The 22,507-nt window shown below is 53.1% G+C and overlaps 1 protein-coding gene across 1 annotated transcript; it reads right to left on the bottom strand.

Moving 5' to 3' along the window:
- Nucleotides 1–1,237: 1,237 nt before the first annotated feature.
- Nucleotides 1,238–20,798, bottom strand: LOC119094495 (homeobox protein Nkx-2.8-like). Its single transcript, XM_037217553.1, has 4 exons — nucleotides 20,498–20,798; nucleotides 5,995–6,085; nucleotides 2,533–2,625; nucleotides 1,238–1,909 (listed from the first exon to the last, which is right to left on the bottom strand). Exons 1-4 carry the CDS (start codon nucleotides 20,761–20,763, stop codon nucleotides 1,286–1,288), a joined length of 1,074 nt encoding a protein of 357 aa, XP_037073448.1. The 5' UTR covers nucleotides 20,764–20,798; the 3' UTR covers nucleotides 1,238–1,285.
- Between the last annotated feature and the right edge of the window lie 1,709 nt (nucleotides 20,799–22,507).

Raw genomic sequence — 22,507 nt, 5'->3', positions numbered from 1 at the left:
CTACATTATTTGCGCACAAATGGCAACGATTCAGTTATTGATGCTGTCAAACCGGAAGAAAAAGGCGGGAAAAATGTGAAGAATTTTACATGAGGTGAAGAGCTGATAGGTGATTTGTTCACGTAAGTACTAGCCGTAAATGTGTAACCGTGGTAGATCACTCACTCAACACTGTTACCCTTTTCCCCCCAGTGTCTCGTCTCTCCGTACCACGAAAATTCATTTTTCAACTTTTGAGATCCGGCTAAGCGATCACTTCGCGAGGGGTACGAGCGTCGAACGCGGGTGTAACGCGCACTGAAAGCCTACGCGGAACATTCGGGAGGACGCGGCCGCCGCCCGCCACCTGCGTCACGCACCAGCGCACTGCACCACTGCACCTGTTCTGTTATATTCGCACTCACGCAGGCACACGCCTCAGTCCACTGACAGACGGTTATCTCGCGGGTATTCGTGACATGGCGGTAATGGCATTAGCGACACCGTCCGTAAGAGATCCCACATGCAAGCACACACGGATGCGCGTGCACACTGCGCAGCAGCGGCCGCGACCTGCGCGGGCCGGCGCAAGGTCAGTCGTCGCTGACATGAAGGACTAGATCACCACTAATATCTCAGGGCCGTTCCGATGCACGGGCGCGTCTCCCGGACCTCCTGCCGCCTGTGACAAACGATTGTGTCTTTGGCACTGCAAGTGCGATTCAGCGCAACACAATTGATTTTGCGCCGTTCAGCAACATGGGTGCCCGGACTAAGGAAACGACGCACGCCTCCGGAAGGATTGCGTTGGCTCGAAGGCGTAGCACAGAGCGGTGGTGGCGAAGGCCGACTCCTGAACTGGCACGATGGCGGCGGAGTCTCCGATAATCACTTTGATCCAGTTTGTACTCCACGAATGATCGGCACAATCGTATAACGCGGCTCATCGCGGCGAAGAAAGCGTGCCCCTGCCCATCGGACCTACGCGGCGAATGCACTAATCCCAGCTCGTCCCGCCAATGCGCCGTCTCGCTCTCTGCGAGACCTCACCACATCGGCACTGCTGTACCTCTTCTCTAATATCACAAGACCCGGCCGCGGCGGTGTTCCGCCGCCATGAAGTTACAACTCGCATGTGACGTCACCGCTCAAGTAACGTCACCGCGCCGACGCCGCCACCGCGTCAGCAGCATCACACCACCAGTGTCGTCACCGCAGCCGTGACGCCCCGCGCCCGCGAAGTCACACACCCTACCGTCCTACCAGTGACGTCATGCCCTGTCGTGACGTCACGGCGTCGGTGACGTCACCACCAGCGGGTCTGAATGAGCGGGCGCGGGTAGGCGGGCAGCGCGCCCATCGAGGCCACCACCGAGGTGGGGATCGAGGCGCTGCTGAACGGCAGCAGGTCCACGGCGCCGCCGAACGACGGCACGCCATAGCCGGCTGACACGGCCGGCATCGACTTGCCGTCTCGCACCAGCACGGGCACGGCCACACGCCGCGCGCTGCCCAGCGGCACCAGATCCATGCCGCCCTGCTCCTGCGTGGCGCGCTTCGTCTTGTAGCGATGGTTCTGGAACCAGATCTTGACCTGGGTCGGCGTCAGCTCGATCAGGCTGGCCAGATGCTCACGTTCGGGCGCCGAGAGATAGCGCTGCTGCCGGAAGCGTCGCTCCAGCTCGTGGGTCTGTAACTTACTGAAGAGCACGCGCCGCTTGCGCTTGCGGCCCGTGGCGGCGTCCTCCTTCTCGGCGTCGTCGGCGCCGTCGTCGGTGTCGACTGAGGGTGAGGCGCGCGGCGCCGTCGGCACGGTAGCGGGGATGTCGGCCGGCCGGGCTGGCGTACCCGCGTTCCTTTCGTCCTCGGGAGAGACGGGGCACGTGGGAGCGGGAGAACTCGCCCGGCGGTGTCGTCTGCTCCAGCCCGTCTGTGGCACCAGGTTGAGGGTCAGGCCAGAAGTCAGAGGTCACCTGCCCAGTGCAGGGAAGGCTGCCACGGCCAGGGCCAAAGGTCGAAGGTAGACATCAGAGGCAACGGACAGAGGTCAGAGATCAGTGTCCATGGCAGGAGAGGGGGTCAGGGGGTCGGGGTTTATGTGTGCAGGCAGAGGTCACGGACCAGGGCCAGAGACAGAGTCCAGTTTCGGAGGTCAGAGGCAGTGGCAGAAAACGGTCGGACGGCAGGCATCAGGATGTCGAAGGCAGGTGCAGAAGTCAGAGACAACGGTCGAAAGTCAGGATAAGGGGAAGAACCTACGGACGACCTGAGGGACGGATGTCAGGACAGAGCGTGGGTCATATCTTGAAAATCACGCTTTCTCTTAAGTACAGAAACCTAGGCATGTCTGAAGGGTGCGTCAGTGTCTGGAAGGGGACCAGGGAGCAATGAAAGCAAACCACTTGCCACACTGCCGAACTTGCGATTTACCATGACTGACAGGCCAGCACCCAGCAACCAGCGCCTAAACACAGACGAAAAGCAGCTGAGGCAGTGTTGTCTCCCGCAGCAGCTCGCTCAAGCACCGCCCCCCCCCCCCCCCCCCCCACCCACCCGCGCTGCGGAGCGCTCGGCCCGTCCCTGTGCTACATCCGCGTAGAGCGCATGCCACACGGGGGCTCCAAATCCGGGCCACAGCCCACTGACCTGGGGTACACGCCCGCGGGGCCGGGGCCAGCCCAGCGCGGGTCGTAGTACTCGGGGCCGGTACCCGACCGCCGGCTGGCGGTAGTCGTACCCCTCGTCCGGGTAAGGGTACTGGGACGTGTACATGGCGCCGCAGGTACTCGTCCTGGGGCAATGCCGACTAGAACAGAGGCGGCGTCATGCGGGCGCGTGCGGCCCGCCGGGCGACACCAAAGCCATGCGGAGGTCAGAGGTGATACCGGAGAGGCGCCCGAAGGAGCGTGCCCGGACAGTTTCAAACAGGCGCAAGTTGAAGGGGCCACGAGCTCATGTTAGTGGCGAGGGGGGGGGGGGGGGCAAGCTTGGGCTAGCGTCCCGAGATGCCCTTCACGCAGACTGGGGAGAAATTTGTTAGTACACGCCTGTAATTGCTCGAGGTCCGGTGCGCTCTGTCACCTCAGTAGCATGCAAAGTGGATTGGTGCGCGAGAGGGTTAGTCGAAGGCGACGATTTGTTAGTGAAAACCGACTACATCATTACAACTTGCATCCTTTTACGAAAACCATGCAGTTTTATCTGGAGACTGGGAATGTGTGTGTGTGTGTGACTCTTGCACTTCGACGGTAAGGCGGTTGGCGACGTGGTTGAGGTAACAATAATACATAAGTGCATTTGAAGCATGTCTTAAACGCCTGCAGTGGATGGGAAGGACGTCGTACGGAATAGACATCAGCTCCTTGAAGCATGCAGCATGTGATGGGACCAAAAGAGCTATCGGAACCTGTCGAGGAATGCTACATCTGTGCATATTTGGTGAAGTTGTTTCAGTGCATTAACGAGGAACATTAACCACATAGATAAGACAGTAGAAATAGCCCTATTTCTCGGAGAAAAACAAGAGAATGGAGATATAGTTGGGTTGATATTTCCGGCAACATGCATTTATCGAAACAATAGCAGAAGTGAGTTCAAAATTGTCTGCCGATGATCCTTCTCGATTTTTCAGGTTTTCTTCTGAAGCGGCAAGGCCACAGTTTTTGTCCTGCAAAAACTGTGGCTTGCTGTTTTAAAAAAAAAAACCTGAAAAATCGAGCTGGATCATCGGCAGGCAATTTCGAATTCACTTCTGCTATTTTTTCGACAAAGGCATGTTGCCGAAATATCAACCCAACTATATCCCCATTCTCCTGGTTTTCTCCGAGGAAATAGGGCTAATACTACTGTCTTATGCATATCTGGTGAAGGTGACACGGTCCGGCTCGACAAAATATTTGCAGCAGTGGTTCTCGATGACATAGGCGTAGCAGCACTATTTTTTTATGATTGCCGGAGCTCACAAGCCAAGATCCGCGCTGGATCCCTCTTCTGTGGAATCGATTGCATCTCGTAGACAAAGCAACAAGGCGCCTTGTTAGTCGACTGTAATTGTGACCCTTATATGCTGAAATTGATTAGGTGTCTGAACTAGTCCTGATATAGTCGATTCAAGAGAGCACAACACAGAAAAATCACATTTTCTCTTAAGTACAGAAACCTATGCATCACTGCATTTAAAAAAATGAGATACAGAGAAAGTACTTATTACAACAGTTGATGTTTAGCTCAGACGGAGTAAGGATGAGATATCCTGAAAGAGTAAGAATATCATTTGTTTCTCATGCGTTTGTTTGAGTAGACTCAATGATAATTGAAACAGGCCATACATCTGCCTGAAATGCAGACAATGTCAGTGCGACTCGAGGGAGTTTAGGTTTGGGTTGGGTCTTCGGTCGAGTATTTTGGGGGTCCGAGTCTGGTAAGTACAAGTCTGCAGAAGCGACAAAAATTTTGATATGACGTATCAAGTTTAAGAATTCGCCCAAGGCTTTGATGGGAGGGGAGTTTTGGTATTGCAAAGGCAAAGAGCCGAGGCCCAACGGTCTTACTTGTGCCTACGGAACTCGTATTTAAACCGTTGCACAAAAGCATCGTGTCTTTGGTGTCGGGTACCAGCAGTGTAGTGGTAAACGCGTCTGCGTTTTACCACCGCGCGTCTGGAAAACCAGAAGTACGGGGTTCGATTCCCAGCTGTGGCCCGCGCTTCCTGTCAGGGTGAGAGACAGGCGACGCCATATGGCCCAGTAGCTGAGTGCGTCGTAAAGCTTCAATGGCACACACATGTCTTTGGGGTCGTATATAACCTTAACGTATAGTTGCTTTGGTTGAGAGGAGTAGGTAATGACAAACGGTGCGTGTAAGACAACCTGTTTGATCACTGCGGTATAGAAATACACAGAAGAAGTCGCATATACAGTGGGTCATTAGAAGTATGTGAAGATGCTATCGTTTGTGTGGATTATGCTATACAATGATTTGAAGGGTGTTCATGCCACCTTTTGTATTTTTCTTATCATTAGATCTGACCCGTACGATTTGATCAGTCGTACCAGCTTTCCAGAAATCCTACTGAACAGCTCAGGATGTCGATATGAGTACCCGCTCCTGTGGGAGAAATCTCATCGGACTTCCTGTTCACGACAGTGAAAGCAACACATTCCATTTGCATTCGTTTTGCCAAAACGAGTGTGCAATATGTTTGCAGGACACAAACTTGCCAAAATGTTTTGCAACCAATGATACGAGAAATTGAAACACTCCGTTTGGACCAAAAAATATGCGAACATGACGTTATTCTTCCGCGAATTCATCGAAACGGTATGCTATGGTTTTGATTTCTCCCCAGTGGCATTTAATGCAGTGGCTATTTTCGAAGCGCACTTGGGCTTTGGGAAACGGAATGTTACAAGGTTTGAAGCGGGGCACTGGTTCAAATTTTAACCAAGGATTTAAAGGGAGTATGTAGCTGGTAACTGGCCCCTGCCGTACGTTGTGCCAACCACCAACGTTCATTTGTACTGCTGTTATTCAGTAACAGCTGATAGCGCCCCCCCCCCCCCCCCCCCAGCAGATCCTGTCGTCATGGCGACGGCTGTCACGACTGCAGGGAAGGAGCGGATTACTGTTTGCAAAGCGTTGACAGCATGATTTGGACTCGAAAATATGATAAACAGTTTTATTATTGTTATGTCTTGATGGCGTCGCAGTAGAACTACTCATTTCCAATATTAGACCTAACTAGTCCTTAGGTTTCACTAGAGTCTTATTTTGAAATTTGTGTCAATGGTGGGGCATTCCTTTTAAATCGGCCATCAGGTCGAATCTGCACGCCGTTGATGAAACCACTGCCTCCAGGCAGGGCAGCGTCCTCTCAGATTCAGACCCGGACTCAGACTCGAACTCAGACTCAGACTCAGACTCAGACTCGGACTCAGACTCGCTGCTGGCCAGATCAGGCAACCACGACTCGAACCGTACCTTCGCCGGCGCCCCGCGGAGTCTGCGACAACCCACAGGCGGCTTGCCCTCCCCCAGGTTCAGGATGTCTCGCACGGTAAAGCTGGAGGACTTGGAGCCAGGCATGGCCATCTTCATGTCGAACTGCCTGCAGAACAGGGAATGGGCTCACTGAGGACACTGCATGAAGCGCGACGGGCACTTTGTGTCAAACTGCGTGGAAAACAGCGGGATCAGAGGGAAAATACTGCTGCTGGGAACGTCAACCAACCGCCGTACATTCGCCTGTGTTTCTAAATGCGAGGTGGTCGGAGGTGGGTCAGCTGCATTCGGAGCATCAGATTACATTGTAATGCAGGTGATTAGTAACATCTGTGGGGAACCCCTTGTGCAAAATATGCAATTTGTTTATATGTCTATAAATGCTTCAGCACATCAACATAATGGTAGATAGTAAACATACGCTGTCATGCATATATCTCTTGCTATACACCGTTCTTTGGGTTGCCAAAGGAAGGATGATGCTCTAATGCTCTGAGGCTCTAATATCTCGGCGATCCAACGTTGAAATGCCAGTAAAATGCGGAGTGGCCCTGAAGGGGACTAGCTGCGTCGCCTCCAAGCGATAGTGGCGGCGAGGCACAAACGTGTGTCCCGCACATGGTGACGCACGCTCACCCAAGAAAGCATGCCAAGAGGGGACGCGTCACTGGCATTGGCGGAAGCAGCTGGGCCGAGTGCCCCGGACAAACCGTCGTGCACGCACGTTACCACACCTGCACACGACGGTCGCCTGCGCGATGCCAAGCCATTGTCACTGGCCCCTGGCAGACGTTCGACCGATGATCTGCGCTGTCCAATGTGCAATGATTTTCTGAGACCACGCAAGGAACAAATCATCGAAGAATTTAATTTTCAGCTGTGGTCGAACGGCACGTTCCACGGCGTCAAAACCCGCTCGCTGCGCCGGAGAAACCATTCTGGGTGATCATTTCCACATGGCGTTCCTGCCGTTGTTCAGCGAGTCGATGTGCGTAATGAAGCTGACGGTGCGTCAACACCGGGCCACCGCCGATAGTGGGGCGAGCAATCGCTGCTGGGAGCAAACAGCTCTAGTGGGTGCATTCGGCGGCGTCGACGACGCGGGCCGGCGGGGTCCCACATTCTACCGACGCACGCAAGTGCCACTCACTCAGATGCCAGGAAATCTCGGACGGTTTCGAGTAGCTCGGTGGTGCACGCTGCCGCTATCATAGAGATAGGAGGTGGACTTTCCCATCCATGATGATTTTAAAAGGTTAAAGTACGAGGCTCAATGATGGTTGACGCACTTTTGCCCCCGAAATTTGTTCAGTGCTTTAAGCTTTTCAAGTCGCCTATCATCGACAGTAAAGTCCACTTTGTGAAGAGTAGGAAGCCTTCATCGCTCAATTGTGAAGAGCTGTCAATATCTCAATCTTGTTTAAATGCCACCATTCTACCTGTTCACTCACTCAAAGCCCGTATCAAACTCCACAGCATGCACCAGTGCTTCAAAATCACTGTCAGCCACTCACTCGTTATGTTTTGTCGACTTTGCGCGGGTATCTCAGCAATTTATTGCCGCCGTATCTCGAGAGGCGGGCGCAGATGAGAGGCACGTGGAGCGACCCAGTCGAGTGCGTGCTGAAGATCGGCGAGCTCTGCACTAGCCCTCAACAACCCACTGTGTGCACTCACTCTCCTCTCCAGACTGCGTGTCGCCGAGAAGAGAAGCACTCTTCCCCGAACAACGCCGCCTCTCAGAGACGCCTCTCGCGCTCGAGAGCTGGTGCCCCGCCGCCGCCGTCAGCTACGCTTTCCAAGTGGCTGGCGTTCAGCCGGAGGGCGGGGCCTGGTCGTGGGCTGGCCAATCAGCGGTGGTGCGGACCCCTTCAGTACCGCAGGAACAAAAGGGCGTCCGAGGAAATGAAGAAATACGAGGAGAGAACAAAAAGAGAGGTGAAAGCCAAGGCAGAGAGCAGATGAGAGGGAGAGTTGAGACGGAGAGGGAGTGAGAGATGGGTACGAGAGAAGGGGAGGGGAGAGACAAGGAAGTAGACAGCGTGACAGTCAGATAGATAAAACACACGGTCATATCCTGGGCTTCGAAGCGAATTCCATTTTTCAAAACGAGCGGTAGCAGCCATCGGAAGTCATGAGTAGGCCCGACATAAGCCTAGCTACATAAGCGAAGCTTAAATTTGCGCACTTTTAGTTATGTTGTGTAAGCATAAGAACCGGATACAAGCTCCTTTTGCTTAAGCTCTCGATTAAACGTCCATCGTTAACTGGCAGGCATTGGTCGGCCTGCGTAGGTTGTCGTCCATCAGCCCATACGATGGAAATGAAAAAAACCGCTAGTTCGTATTATTGTTTATGAATACCATTCCTCGATAGGCTGTCCTCGACCGGCTCCAACCCAGGAGATGGCATTGCCCGGCGGATTATCACCTGTCGCAGGAATAGCACTATGCCAAGTGATGCCCGCAGCAGCGGGATAACAGGCATGGTCTGCCTTCAGATTGACTCTTCAGTTCACTGACCGGTCCGATGGTAGGCTCTCGCTCTGGGTGACCTGAGAGTCTCTGAGAAACACCCAGCCCGAGAAATCCGGAACCCTAACGACTTATCTGTGCCGAGAGGGGAGTGGGGGGGGGGGGGGGGCAAGTCTTCAAGGCCATTCGGCAAGTACAGGGGCGCCGGACGCCCTCCCAAATGGAAAGGGGCTGACAGCCACCTTCGAGCATTTTCTTCCATTCAACACCTATAGGTTCAATGTTTCCCTTTTCTCTAATCCAGGGTCGCGTACTGTACGCAGAAGTGCGCCGAATGACGTTTGCAGAGGCAACACCGCTTGCAGCGGCATCTGCATGGGCTCAGAGTGCTGAGGGGGCATGGCGCCCACTCTTCACATCAACTCTACGGCCAATGAAGGATGCAGGATTGCACAGGGGAGATTGCAGGCTCAGCTCAACGTTCTTTACTGAAACCGCAGTTTAGTGAACCGTAGGCGCGTGCAATGTTGCATGGTGAAAACAACAACATCGTGTGTTTTCGGTCCGCTTATTGTAACGTGTACACCCCGATAGGTTTAGTTTCAACATGATTCCTGCACACATCTGACATGTACAGCTTTGATAGATTGAATAAGGGCGCTGAGCATGCTCCGTGTCTTCACACTGTGAATACGCCCTTGCCTATGGTGATCAGCAGAGGGAGTTGACTTGAAAAGTGAACCTTTCTTCTCCTCCATTTCAGTGTATTTCTATGCCATATATGCATGAACAGAGATAGAAACATCGCCCATGTTACAGTCATACTACATCCTTGTCCTTGGGTTTTAGAGCCAGAGATACGGCGCCGCACGTTTTTTATAAGAATGACACACATTCCGGGCAAGTGTGTGAAATCGGTCCCGACACCACGCGGCATAGGGCGGCCCCGGTTGGAGAGTTCAGCTTGGCGGAGCCTCTCCCAGCGGGCCCACTCATGCGTGTCGGCAACGATGAGATGGTCGATTTCATCGGCCCTGTCGTAAGCATCTACACAACTCGACCTGATTGTGAGGGCGCCCAAGCGCGACATATTTTATTCCTCTCTACACACATTTTCTTCTGCTGCGAGTTACAGGAAAGCTAAATGTCGTCACTACCCGGCCAAGTGCAGAGAAGGACAGCTGCAGCTTCCTGGGCAGCTGAAGGGTGGCTTCCTGGGCAGCTGAAGGGCAGTTTCCTAGGCGTTACTCTTATCCTGTTGCTGAATGAATGTTTAAGGCATGGCTCAAACGTGTATGCTCCACAAATACTTACAGGAGACTGAAACGCTCTTGAAATTACCCTAAAGCCAGATAACGTCGGTAAGAAACGATCCGTCCTTAACAGCACAAACATGAAACCGCCAACAACCCTCCTAATCATCGAAAAACGCAATCAACAACGCCAAAATATTGGCAGTGGTCCGTAAACGTTTGCCGCTAATAAAATTGCCACTGGAAGATGTGTTGAATGGCTAAGCCCTGGCCGCTGGGAAACTTGAACATCCCTCTCGATAATTAAAGCAAATCGAACATACCTTTAATGCAAAACATTAGTTAAGACGAGTTGCAAAAGCTTGGAACCAGAATGGAGGTACACGTCATCTAGGTACATGCCTGAATTAAATTCAGTCTAAGTTATTCAAAATAAGCATGGCTGAATGCAACGTCTTTACACTAATACAAAAGAGCATATGCGGCATCAACCGTTATTCGTATATATCCTCGGAACACAAGTAGCGTTTACGTCAGAAAGCATTCAATGCTGAAAAAATCACAAACGTTTGGCGGGAATACTTGTTGACCAGTTATTTATTTCTTATCTATTTCCCCGGATATATCTTTATGTCTTTGAAAGCATCGAAAACATTAACCACCATTCAAGTCACTCCGGGTAAAACAATTTCCGCTTCATATCTTCATATTTTGGACAATCGAACATGGTATTGGAGTCAGGTAGCTTGACGTCAGGAATGATCGGAATTTGGGAGCCTCGCTATCAAAACGGGTGACATTGCTTTTCCTCTATTTTGGGGGCGTATCATCAGTTTCGTAAAATGAGTCCTTTTATAAGAGGTATATAGACAAAAAGCGCATAGGTAAGACAAGAAGAATACGAAAAGTATGACAGGAAAATGATAATACGTTGTGGTCGGATGGTAATGCATTGTAGAGGACGATGATACATTGTGATGATCAAAGACTTTGTCTCTCCGCAGGGACAAATTACTCAAAAGAAACTACTGCAGGAATGACTGACAAAATTTATGTTCTGAAGTCGTCGTAAAAAGGGAAACTCGATAAGTTGAGCAGACTAACTTTCCCATAAACACCAGGCTGAATACTTAGCATAGAACACCCTTAAGACCTCATCCGTTTTTGGTAAGTAGCATCTTGTCGTTTTCGAGCGATCATTTCGTGCGTGTTTCCCATTGGTTTCGTTTTTTCTTGATTTGGGACTTAACTTGAGAATTCCCTCGTGTGGGAACTTTTGGAATGCTAGCGAGATGCGTAATAAAACATGACTAAGTGTCATATCAACGTTGAATGCCTTACAGGCATTCAACGTGACGCCTATCACCTTCAGTCACTCGGAGCTCGTGATGGCTAGCCCGGCATCGAGGACGATACGCAGTGCCGGGTGTTGTCAGAAATATTTGCATTGCCTCTCACTACCGCTCTTGAATTTCCGGGAGGAATTATGCACTCCACGTAATGGCATATTTAATTTCCGGAACCAATCTTTGTTACCCACGGGACAGCGAGCCCAAATAATCCGAGCAATAGGCGTCTCGGTGTAACACTGCTGCGGTCCGTTGAGGTTCCGCGAGCTCATTGTCGGTCCATTGTTGCCCCCCTGGTGACCGCCCAATAAAGGGTGCCGCACCACCCTTCAGAAAAGCCGGCATGAACAACCCTCTCTCCCTCACACGCACACACGCGCGCGGACGAGCACTTCTGCAATTGTCCAATTAACCCGAGCCCCGTGCTGTGTATGCGTCGCATAGCCGCGGCATTTCTGGCGTTCCGCGGCGCCTGTGCCTCACTCACGGTGTGAAAGAGTGGCTGGCTAAGCCCAGGGGCCAGACTCGGCGTCCAGTAAGCCGGTTTGTTACAACTGCCGGTGTTTGTGACGTCGATTGGTGGATTACTTGTGCGACTCCCTTCTTCGTGGACTCGCCTTAATAGACTCCTATAGAGATGGAGTTATGCCGGGTACCAGATGGTGCTTTGAGGTTTGGCGAAAAAGGTGACCAAAATGCTACGGGAATGCCGCGGCGATAGGCAAAGGAATATCTACTTCATTGATGTATTGTATGATATGGGAACAGCTCTCAATGAAGACGAGGCCAATATTATCAAGCGGTAGCATTAACAAGCGCTTACAACAGACTTTGCACGCTTTAATGCGCCGATACATTCCGACAATATTAACGAATTGGCAACTGGTATAGCAGCATGGTTAGTGCAATCAGTCCAAGACAACTTAAAGCATCCATCACACAAATGGCATGTAACTTCAAAGCCAAGTGCACCGGCACCAGGCAACAGTGACAGCTCATCTCTCGCAAAAACGGAGACTTTGTTTGCACAAGTCGTGAGGCCCTCGACTTGCCATTCTGGTCACTTCTTCCGATGCAGTACATTGAGCCGTGCCCCCGCACTCTCCCCGTGTCGGGATTACCGGTCTGCCTGTCTCGTCCCACACGGCCCGGCCGAGGCTTGACGGCCGCCCCCGCCCGCCAAACGCCATTTGCGGGCCATTCACAGAGTCAGTCATCATTAGGATCAGCATAAAAGCCCGCCAAGGGCCTTTATGTACGGTTTGTGGCGGCGAAGGCTGCTCCGGGTGGAAAAACACAGGTCCCCAGATGCGGATGGGGTGAACGGACGCCTAACACCCGGGTGATCGGCTGATGTGAAGTGAAAGCTGCCGAAGGTGTGTCTGTTCCGGCCCGGCTTCGTGGCCGCGCCTCTTCCTTTTACGTCCTTCTCCACACAGGTCTCCGAGCAGAGATATGCATTTATATACGTACGCGCATTATGCATACGCGTATTGCGCCACCGGTGCTGGTGGCACACACCGGGCACATAAGCACGTTTTTGAGCCAGCATTTCTTCAAGGGGCAAATATTTGCGAACGGACAGCCGCGATGTCTATCTACGCGGGCCTGCCGGTCACGGGCGTACGCCAATGACGCACAACAATACAGATCGGCCGTCAGCTAATGGGTCCCGGCGATGATCGGCGGCCGAGGTCGGCCGGCGCGCCGTCCGCCGCCGGCCGACCTCGGCGACCTTCCCACGGCGCTTACGCGGCCGGCGGCGGCCGGGCGGGGCCGACCCTACGCGCGCGTGACCCGGGACTCGGTGGGGAGATCGCGGCCCGGCGGCGGCGGCGGAGCGGCCGAAAGCGCCGCCATTTGTCAGCGGCTCGGCTCGGCGCTAAAGGGTTTGGTTGATGTAAGTGAGGGCAAAAAGGACACCGGCTTCGACAAAGCCGGCGGTCAAAGGAGCGCTGCGTAAAGAGCGGAGCTCAAAGGTCAGCTTTGTGAAAAGCGACGGGTTTCGGCGGAAATGAAGTAGCCTCCTTCCCGCGGCACTTGCCGTGAGGTTCTATCGCAAGCAGGCGTGCAGCTTTGCAAAATAAGGGGGGGGGGGGGGTGCTGAACAGTAAGAAATGGACAGACCTTCTCGAAAGATGATCAAATATATTTCTCCCGAGCGATGATGATAAGAATGTGCTTCTCCCGCCCTCGGTCATATTTCTTGTCAAATTTGGAAGGCTAGGGCCCCATCACTCCTGCCCAGTTCTCCAATTGAATAAGAAATTACACCCATGACCTGAAGATTGAAGCGAACAACATGCCCGTGATATAGGTGCAGTTGGCGACGACAAAGCTAACGAGATTAAAACGGCTTAAAGGGAATGCTCCATATTTGAACGCATTAAAGCAAAGATCAGATATGATGAAAGAAGCTGACTTATACCTAGTGGTGTGCTTTTAAGTGGAAAGGCTGCTCTAGGCAGCACACTTCCCTGATTAGCTAATTTACTCCTCAATACGTCATTGTAGTGATTATGTCATCGTACTTTGAAGAGCCAATCGAGAGCCACCTAGCGGCCGTTATATCTGAAAATCGTGCTAACGAACGCCAGACATGAACGACTCAACGAACATATTTTGTTTGGCCTTGGTCACCGCATTGCTAATGGAATGCCAAAACCTTGAATGGCATTATTGTGGCGTCATGGATGCATAAGTGACCTTGAAATAGGTCTCCCCGAAGTAGTCCTACACATCTTCACGGGTGTGCAGCTCAGAAACTAGAGGGGATTTCGGTCTCAAGGAGGGCAGGGCTGTGAACTGCGCCGAATGGTGCTCAAGATCGCCATTTCAGTACAAAGCTCCATACAAATGTGCAACACTCCCTTTAAGGTGCATATGTATGGGCTGAATCTGAGCCAAATCGGAACAAAAGCTATCACCGGGAAGACGACATATGCCATGTGTGCCTATAATTATCGCCCCCCCCCCCCCCCCCCCTGAGACCAGTAGCGTCTTTCGTCGGGCCCGGGTTATGAATCGGGACTACAGATGTTGAGTCATGAAACCGGTGTGTTGTGCGTGTTCAAAATGCTTTTCGGACGTTTAATTCGAAATAGCTTGACGACTCCAACCGAAGTGGCCTCCAGACGAGAGCACATCATGTAAAAAATCGTCAGTTTTCCTGCTGGCGGATGAAAGATTTTGAAGCACAGCTCCTCCTATCTCTACAAGTGTGCTCACTGTACCAAGCAAGGCAGATAAGGATTTCGCCTAAATGAGGTCAACTCGAGTCAAAGAGGGACCCTTTCAGCCAAGGGGCTCTCTTCGTCCGCTGCACGGGTTCTGTTTTCGTGTTCCCGGGGCCTACTTAAAACTCAGAGTCCTATCTCGATGCCTTGGGACTCTTTTTATGTTTTAAAAGTCTCGCGGGGATCTTAAAGTGGCAACAAGGGCTGGGCCTTCGGTCCAAAGCTCCCACGGTCCCCTTTAGCTACGCCACTTGGTTACACCTCTGTTCACCTGCCATCGATAATTCAATAACAAACAGGATTTTCACCAGAACGAGAAACTCGTCCTTCAACACATCTCACAATCGGCAAGCTGCAAAAAACACAGCCCTCACTCACAGCGTGTTCACGCCGGCACCCTTTGCTTCCGGCGCCTTGCCAGCCGCGCGCGCGCGCCTTTGAGGCGGCGCTGCCCGCGGCGGCGGCGGCGAAGCGCGCCATTCAGCGGCGCCGGCACCGGAAGGCACCGGCGACTGCCGCCAGCCGCGTCAAAGGAGAGAGATCTGTCAGCCGGGGAGGTGGGGCTCGGCTCTGGGCGGCGGCACTTCGACTGGAAGTAATGGCCTGATGTATGGCGGGACGTGCCGGCGCCGCACGGCCGTCGGCTTCCTGTCGGGGGCGCGCCACTGACCGCCCTCGGCGCGCCACATCCGTCACCCTTGGACCCGCTGTTTGACCCGTTTTGCAACAAGGTCTTCCTACATCCCTGTTTCTCTCTCCCACTGCTTGTCTCTTCTCTGCGGTTTTATATTCTCACTTGTTCTCATCTTGTTTCGTTGTTCGTTCCTCCTGTGCCTCTCCGTGTTCGGATATTTTCCCCTCCCCTTCCCATTATCTTCTTCTGTTATTTCTCTCAGTGATGACATCTACTGCGAATCTAAACATTGTTTGAGTCTAAACACTGCTTGACGCGCATAAAACGGGCCTTTAAACTTCGGAGTTTTCTGCCCGTCCCTGCGGCATTCACGTGTCTGGGCGTCTGCCGAACGCCACGCCGCGTTCCGACTCCGCCGCCGCCCCTCCAACTCCAGTGACCAAGGCGGCGGTGGGTCCGTCCGCACCGACACCGCCGCGTTAATAGGGCTGACATATCGACGGGGCGGCGTCGTGGGCGGGCGGGGATCAAGCCGATAAGGAGGGATTACCCCGGCGGCCAACACCGCGCCTCCTCCACGCCGGTCGGTGACGCCGCAAGAATTCCTCCCCCGGACGTGTCAGGCGCCGGGCGAACGCGATCAGAGATGGCACATTCCTCGCCGTCCGGACATTGCTGGGAGCCGTCAGAATATCTGCCCTCCCCCCCCCCCCCCTCCAGACACACACACGCACGCGCGCGCGCACACACACGTACACACACACACACACATACAAACACACACACACACACACACACACACACACATACACACACACACACTATATATATATATATATATATATATATACACACGCACACACACAAGCGCGCAATCACTTCTGCTTACTCATGGCCCAATAATTACGCCGATAATTCAGTTTACCGAAGGGCTAATCTTTCATGAGATGGCATGTCTCTAGTCCAGTGAGGCTCGTTTTGGCAGTACCTTTCTGATGGGGGTGACGTTTGCTTCAGATTATTCTGATGAGTGCAGTTTGCAGCTAGGCCGTTCCTGTCGCTTCTCTAAACTCCTCTTACTTCCTCAACGCTCCTCCAAGCTAATCTGACCGTTTCCGTGGCTCCTCCAGCCTCCTCCAAGCTCCTCAAAGCTTGCCGCAAATTTCCTCCAACCTTCTTCAAAATGAAATATGTTTTTGGAGGGCTTTGGAGTAGGCTGTGATAGACATTAATGGTGAAGTTCATTGATATGCTTTTGAGGCTCCATTTGTTGTCACCTAACAGAAACAAAGGACTGGTGTGCAAATTTGTGCGGACAGATTATTCATGCTGACATCCTTAATATTGTTGCAAACATTTACGATTTTTAATATGTTTATCGGTAACCATCACGTCTAATAGTATTCGTCGCCAGTGTGCCAAAACAGTTTGGTTAAATTGCGTACAGTTAATACGTTGTTCAAAATCGTCCCCGCGGCAGCAGATTTAAAGGGAGTGTTCCACATTTATATGGGGATTTGAACGGAAATATCCATCTTGAAAAGCTTTCGGTGCTATACACAACCCTGCCGTTCTTAAGAGCTAAGCCCATATAGTTTCTTAGTTACACACTCGCGAAAATGGGAAATGGAGAGTGCATTCGGGGAGAGCATTCCAAAGTCACCTTGGCATTCATGACGTCATAATAGTGCCATTAAAATTCTGTCATTCCACAAGCCATGCAGCGATCAAGATGAAAAGTATAATTGCCTACGCGCTCATATCTGGCCTTCGTGAGCACAATTTCCAGATATAACGGCCGTCAGTCGGCTCTCAATCAATCTTGTGTAAGGTACGATGACGTAATCAAACCGTGGCGCATTGAGGAGCATATTTACTGAACAGATAATTGTGCTGTTTGGAGCATTCTTTTCCACTTAAAAAGTATAGGAATAGCTATAAGTGAGCTTATTTCATCATATCTGATGCTTGCTTCAATATCTTCAAATGTGAAACATTCCTTTAATGCAGATTCAGCGCTTTCCAGCCCCTCCAAACTAGTCTCATCTTTTTTGGAGGAGCGACGGGAACAGACGCTTTGCTTGCCTGCCTGCTTACAAATGGTGTGAGGAGAGAGCAAAGACGAAGCATTTCTTGCAGAAGTTGATAATAAAGAATTGCTCGTCCTCGGTACTCTCCACCCTGAACGATGGGTCTCGATCTTTCTCCCCGTAAGCTGTTGACATGGCTCCCCGCTCGCACCGGACGCCATACACCAGTGGTGATGTTTCGCAACCTCAGTTAGTTAGAACAGTGAAAAATAGGTATCGGTCTGCTCCCATCGCGCTCCTCACCTCAAGCTCCCCCAATCTTCTCAAACCTCATCCAGCCTCCTCCGAAATGAAGGGGGATTTTCGTAGGAATTTGTAGGAGGCTACGGTAGACATTAGTGGCGCAGTTCATTCATATGCTATTGTTTGCTACATATGCTGTCGCATAACAGTACTAGAAACAGGTGAGTAAACCGTTGCATGTTCATCAATATTTGGATTCTTTTCATAGGAATTATACGCATAACATTAGTATTTGTTACACGTTTATGCGACTTTGAACACATATGTCAAACTCAAATAAACATTTGATGTTATTGCGCCAAAACAGTTTGGCCGAGTCGCGCACAGACAGCTGATACCTCCTCCAATTGGTAGCAGATCTCAGCGCTCCTCCAACCTCCTCCAAACTCACCTCATCTTTTGGGAGGAGCACCGGAAACAGGCCCTTTGCCTGCCCTCAAAATACGCCAACAAATGGATTTTCCACAAGTAGGAAGCCACGCTCCTGTCATGCAAACGGCTTTGGTAAGTCCTACCATAGCGCTGATTATAAACAAGCCTCCCTGCATCCACAACTCGACTGACAGAGGTGGCCAGCAAATCCGGTGGGCAACTGCAAGCGGGTGTTATAATCGCACACCTCCGTGACCTCGGAGCTAGACCGCCCCCGCCAGGGCCGCGGCTTGTCCCCGTTTGTCAAGCCCAGCCAGCCGGCTGCCCGCGACCTTCTCCAGCCTCCTGCCCGCTCATCCACGCCCGCCGCATATCCAGCCCCTCACCGGCGGCGATCAAAGGCGCCGATGGCCTTTCAGTGCTCTGCGCGCCCCCGCCCGCGGCGTCCGCCAGCCGTCCTGTAATCCTTCCGGGGGGGGGGGGGGGGGGGGGGGAGGGGCTGGAGGCGACTGCTACCGTCCGGACAGAGCCAGGCCAACCCTTTGTCGCGGACCGCCGGGACCTGGAGGCCGGGCTCGTCTCGGCTGGGCAGGGACCGCGGTGACCAGCTGGTCAGGTGGTCGCAATGAGATGTGTCACCAGCCGGCCTGACCAGGGCTGCGTGCTGTGTGCGGACTGCGCTGCGCGGGAGCGGGCGGCGTAGATCAGCGGGGTTTGAGAGGATGAGGTGGCGCATCGGAGGTGGCAGCGGAACAGCTGGAGCCGGCGTGTGGCAGACAGACTGGAGCCGATGTGTGGCAGACAGACTGGGGCCGACGTATAGCAGACAGACTGGGACCGACGTATACCAGAGAGACTGGGGCCGATGTGTGGCAGACAGACTGGAGCCGATGTGTGGCAGACAGAATGGGACCGGCGTATAGCAGACAGACTGGCACCGATGTGTGGCAGACAGACTGACGTGTAGCAGATAGACTGAAGCCGACTTATGATAGACAGACTGGAGCCCACGCATAACAGACAGACTGGAGCCGTCATGTGACAGACAGAATGGAGCTAACACGTGGAAGAGAGATTGCGGATAAGGGCAGGTCCAGAAGGGTGAGGGGCAAACCTGGCCATGTCAGCCCCAGGATCGCACAAGTCGGGCAATAATGGAACATTTCTGAACTTTGAGGGAAACCAATCCCGCACTAGCGCAAGTTTGTTTAGGAACACTTCCTGAACTATTTTAAAATTAGTACACCTTTTTGGACCTTGTCCTCACGCCGGCGTGGCCCGTCCCTTCTCAGGCTGCCGTCCCTGATCCGCTTTTAAGTGCCTCCGGAGCTACGCACACAACCTGGCGCCAACGCAGCACGGACCGTCCATTCTCAGGGTGCCGCTCTGGATCCGCTTTTGAGTGCCACCCTAGCTACGCACACACCCTGGCACCAATGTGTCACGGACGAAGGATGTAATAAGCACCCAGCTTTTAGTTGTTCGCTGACAACATATCAAGCTGAGTCATATTAACAACGATTTTCAAGTTGATAGGGTCAGGAAATCTACCCATAACCGGAGTTGACTGCATGATCAGAGCCGTCATTAAGTGAGTCGGAGGTGGACAAGGGTCATGGCTGACGCGTCGTCAGCTGTTCTTCCCTCACGACCACGCCACAGTTCATCATCTAACATAAAGGCTGATAGAGTGACCTAGAAACTTTACGTCAGTGATGGGAAGTTTTCTGACATCTGCTCGATATTAGCTATTGTGCTATGGTTATTTACCCCTAGGGCCTTGACATGGTGATGAAGGAATGTTTATCGACTAATGATCAGCCTATAGGTAGACTTAAGCTACCTTTACACAGACACTCGACATACGTAGACTGCCTATTTCCAGCTCGCGATGCGACGTTTGTTTACATAGTTCAGGATCAGTGACTGGGACGCTATGCTGCTCCTTGAATGCGCAGGCGCACCATTGCACACGCGCACACGCACACCTCGTCGCACCCGCGTTCGCTCTTAATGCATGTTCGCAGGTGTCTTTGCGAGACAGGATCCGGATCTTCAGGTGATGGGGCTCTCCACTTATGCCGTTGGTGCCAACACTGAAAGCGCATCAAGGCAAGAAGTAAAGCTTCGCTATTCAGCCCATATCTAGTTTGATGATATAAAAAATGCATGATGTACTAGATTTCGACATCAATGTAGTATGGATTTCGCCAAAAGTGGCCTTCTAGTCGAAGGCAACGTATGACTGTCCATTGGCAGGTACCTCGCTGGCCGGCCGTTCCATTAGAAGCTGATCGCTACGTGTCTCCATTATAGATGTGGGCACGTGGTCTGGACATCGAGGATACATCCTTAAAATGTGCGATAAATACATAGATCAGTGCCGCATTAACCGAGAGCTATACCATGCGGATACATATCGTCATCGTTATTCTTTCTGACGGAAGCACAGGAGCAGCACCTTCCCTCTTTCTTTCAGGCACCCTCCGCCACTCGCCCATCAACAACACAATCGTCCCTCGCGTGGCGGCGGGCGGCGGCGGCCGGCTGGACGCGTTTGAGCCGACACGCCGGGGGCGCATCCTCACAACGTGCCGGCCTCCGAGAGATCAGACGCCGTGGTGGTCCTCTCTGACGGCCATGCCGATGAGATAATCCTCTATTAATGTGCCGCCGTGAAATGGTGGTGAGCTCCAGAGGCGCAGCCAGGTCCACCCGTTGGATGCGAGTTTTTTAACATCATAAACGATGTATACAATTCTGTTATGAGTAGAGATCAGTGCTCATTGAGACCGCCCCCCTCCCTCCGCTTCAGAAAATCCTGGTAGCGCTCTTGGTGGGTTCACAGACAACCGTAGAAGTCTGACCTGTAATCCTCCTCAGTGTAGTGCATCTGCTGCTGCTGCTGCTGGTCCCAATAGATGAGCGACTGTTGGTGGTGCTGCTGCTGCTGATGGTGCGGCGGCTGCTGGTGCTGGTGCTCGTGCGGGTGGTGCTGCTGGTGCTCCTCCAGCGGCAGGAAGCCGAAGTCGTTGAGCGGCATGGCCGCCGCGTCCGCCACCGTCCCCCGCTCGTCATAATAGCCATACATGTCCTGCCGCGGGGGGTCCATGGCGGCCGAGCAGGCTGGCATGCGGCCGACGGTCCGGTGCGGAGGCCGGCCCTCGGTCGGCGCGAAGGGTCAGGCGCGGGTCAGCCCAGCACACCGCCTCAGGCCGCGGCCCGAGGCGTCGCCGCGCGCCGCCCGCCGCCGTCCACAGCCGCTCCTCCCGCCGGCGCGGACAGCGTGGCCGCCCGAGACGGCGTGGACGCCGCGCGCGCGTGGCCCCGGCGGTCGGCGTGGACGGTGTGGACACCGGGCGGGCGCGGCGGTGTGCCGCTGGACGGAGCGCCGGACGGCGGACGCCGGTCTGACAGTGTCACCGACGGCCGGTGTCGCCGGCGGCCGGTGTCACCGACGGCCGGTGTCGCCGCGGCCGGTGTCGCCGACGGCCGGTGTCACCGACGGCCGGTGTCGCCGCGGCCGGTGTCGCCGACGGCCGGTGTCGCCGCGGCCGGTGTCGCAGTCACTTGTGTCGCTGACCAGTGCCCAGCGGCCTGTGCCGCGCGGCGAGAGACTGCGAGAGAGGCGCCAGTCAATAAGATAAGATAGGCCCGCCGATCCGGCCACTATCGGTGGCGCAGATGGCGAACAAACAGTCCCGTCTGTCTGCTGGGGTCGCAGCAACCCCGGCCGCGTACCCAGGCGGCTGCACCCGTCACCGGTAACCCCGGGGTGCGCCCGGTCGGGGTGCGCTGGACGCGCAACGCCGTGAGTGGAAGGAATGGGCACAGTGGAAGTGGGACTGAAGTAAGATCCAACATGTTGCAAGACGCTGAATCCGCATATGCTGACGAACTAAACAACTTACCTAACAATCGGTGCTGACACTGACTCGTACCTTGCCCCAGCTTCAGCCAGCGGCTCCTGACGCTCCGCCGCGTCCGTCTGGCCAAGCCCGCGGGAGTGACCGCGGCCAGGTCAAGACCATGACCTCAGGGATGGAACCGTAATGCGAGGGTGCATTTGGTCGTGCGTCTAACAACTTTTCAAATGAATGTTAGACACCGCATCATTATCGCCGAAACGACACTGAAAACACGCACACATGCACACATATCTCCCCAACCGCATTCGTCGCAATCGCGTGAGTTGTAGCACAAATGCACCACGTTTTAGAGATAAAATACTGCAGAGCTACATTCAACGTTATTACCGTCGCCTTGCGGGACTGCCGTAAGGAGCTTCGTCACTACAAAGATGTTTGCACATTTTCGGCGCAAGGTCAAGCTATGCTGTCGTCTGTGCATGCAACATAAGAGCAAGGTGAGAATGATAAAATTTGCGCATATTTTCGACATAGCTCAAGCCCTTTTGCTTACTAATGACATGAAGCCGTCCGTTTTTCTCATAGATTTCGAACGTACGTTTTTCCACATTTTTTGCACCTCCACCTTTTGTTAGATCAGACGCGTACAACTTTATTAGCAATGCCTTTTTCTCGAAACCCTTCTGAAAAGCTCATAACTTGTATTCGAAGTAGCTGCTCCGGCGGAAGAAATATAATTGCACTCCCTGCTCACCACTATGAAAACAATACATTTTATTCGTCTTGCTCTTTGCCGACGTGTATGCTCTACTAAGTTAACGACACGCTAATTTGTCAAAACGTTTGTGCAATAAATCCCACGAGAACTTGAAGCATTCCATGTTGACAAAAAAGATGAGCGGACGTGAACCTGCTGTCCCGTGAACTCCGTGAGTCGCTTATTTTCGATTAACGGTTATAAGCGATTTATCCCCCCCCCCCTGACGTTTATCACAGTGCCTCTTTTCG

This window comes from Pollicipes pollicipes, unplaced genomic scaffold, assembly GCF_011947565.3.
Source record: "Pollicipes pollicipes isolate AB1234 unplaced genomic scaffold, Ppol_2.1 Scaffold_4002;HRSCAF=4701_pilon_pilon_pilon, whole genome shotgun sequence".
In the NCBI taxonomy this organism is placed as follows: domain Eukaryota; kingdom Metazoa; phylum Arthropoda; class Thecostraca; order Pollicipedomorpha; family Pollicipedidae; genus Pollicipes; species Pollicipes pollicipes.
Note: the sequence above shows the minus strand (reverse complement) of the source record. Positions and strands in the feature narration are given on the sequence as shown.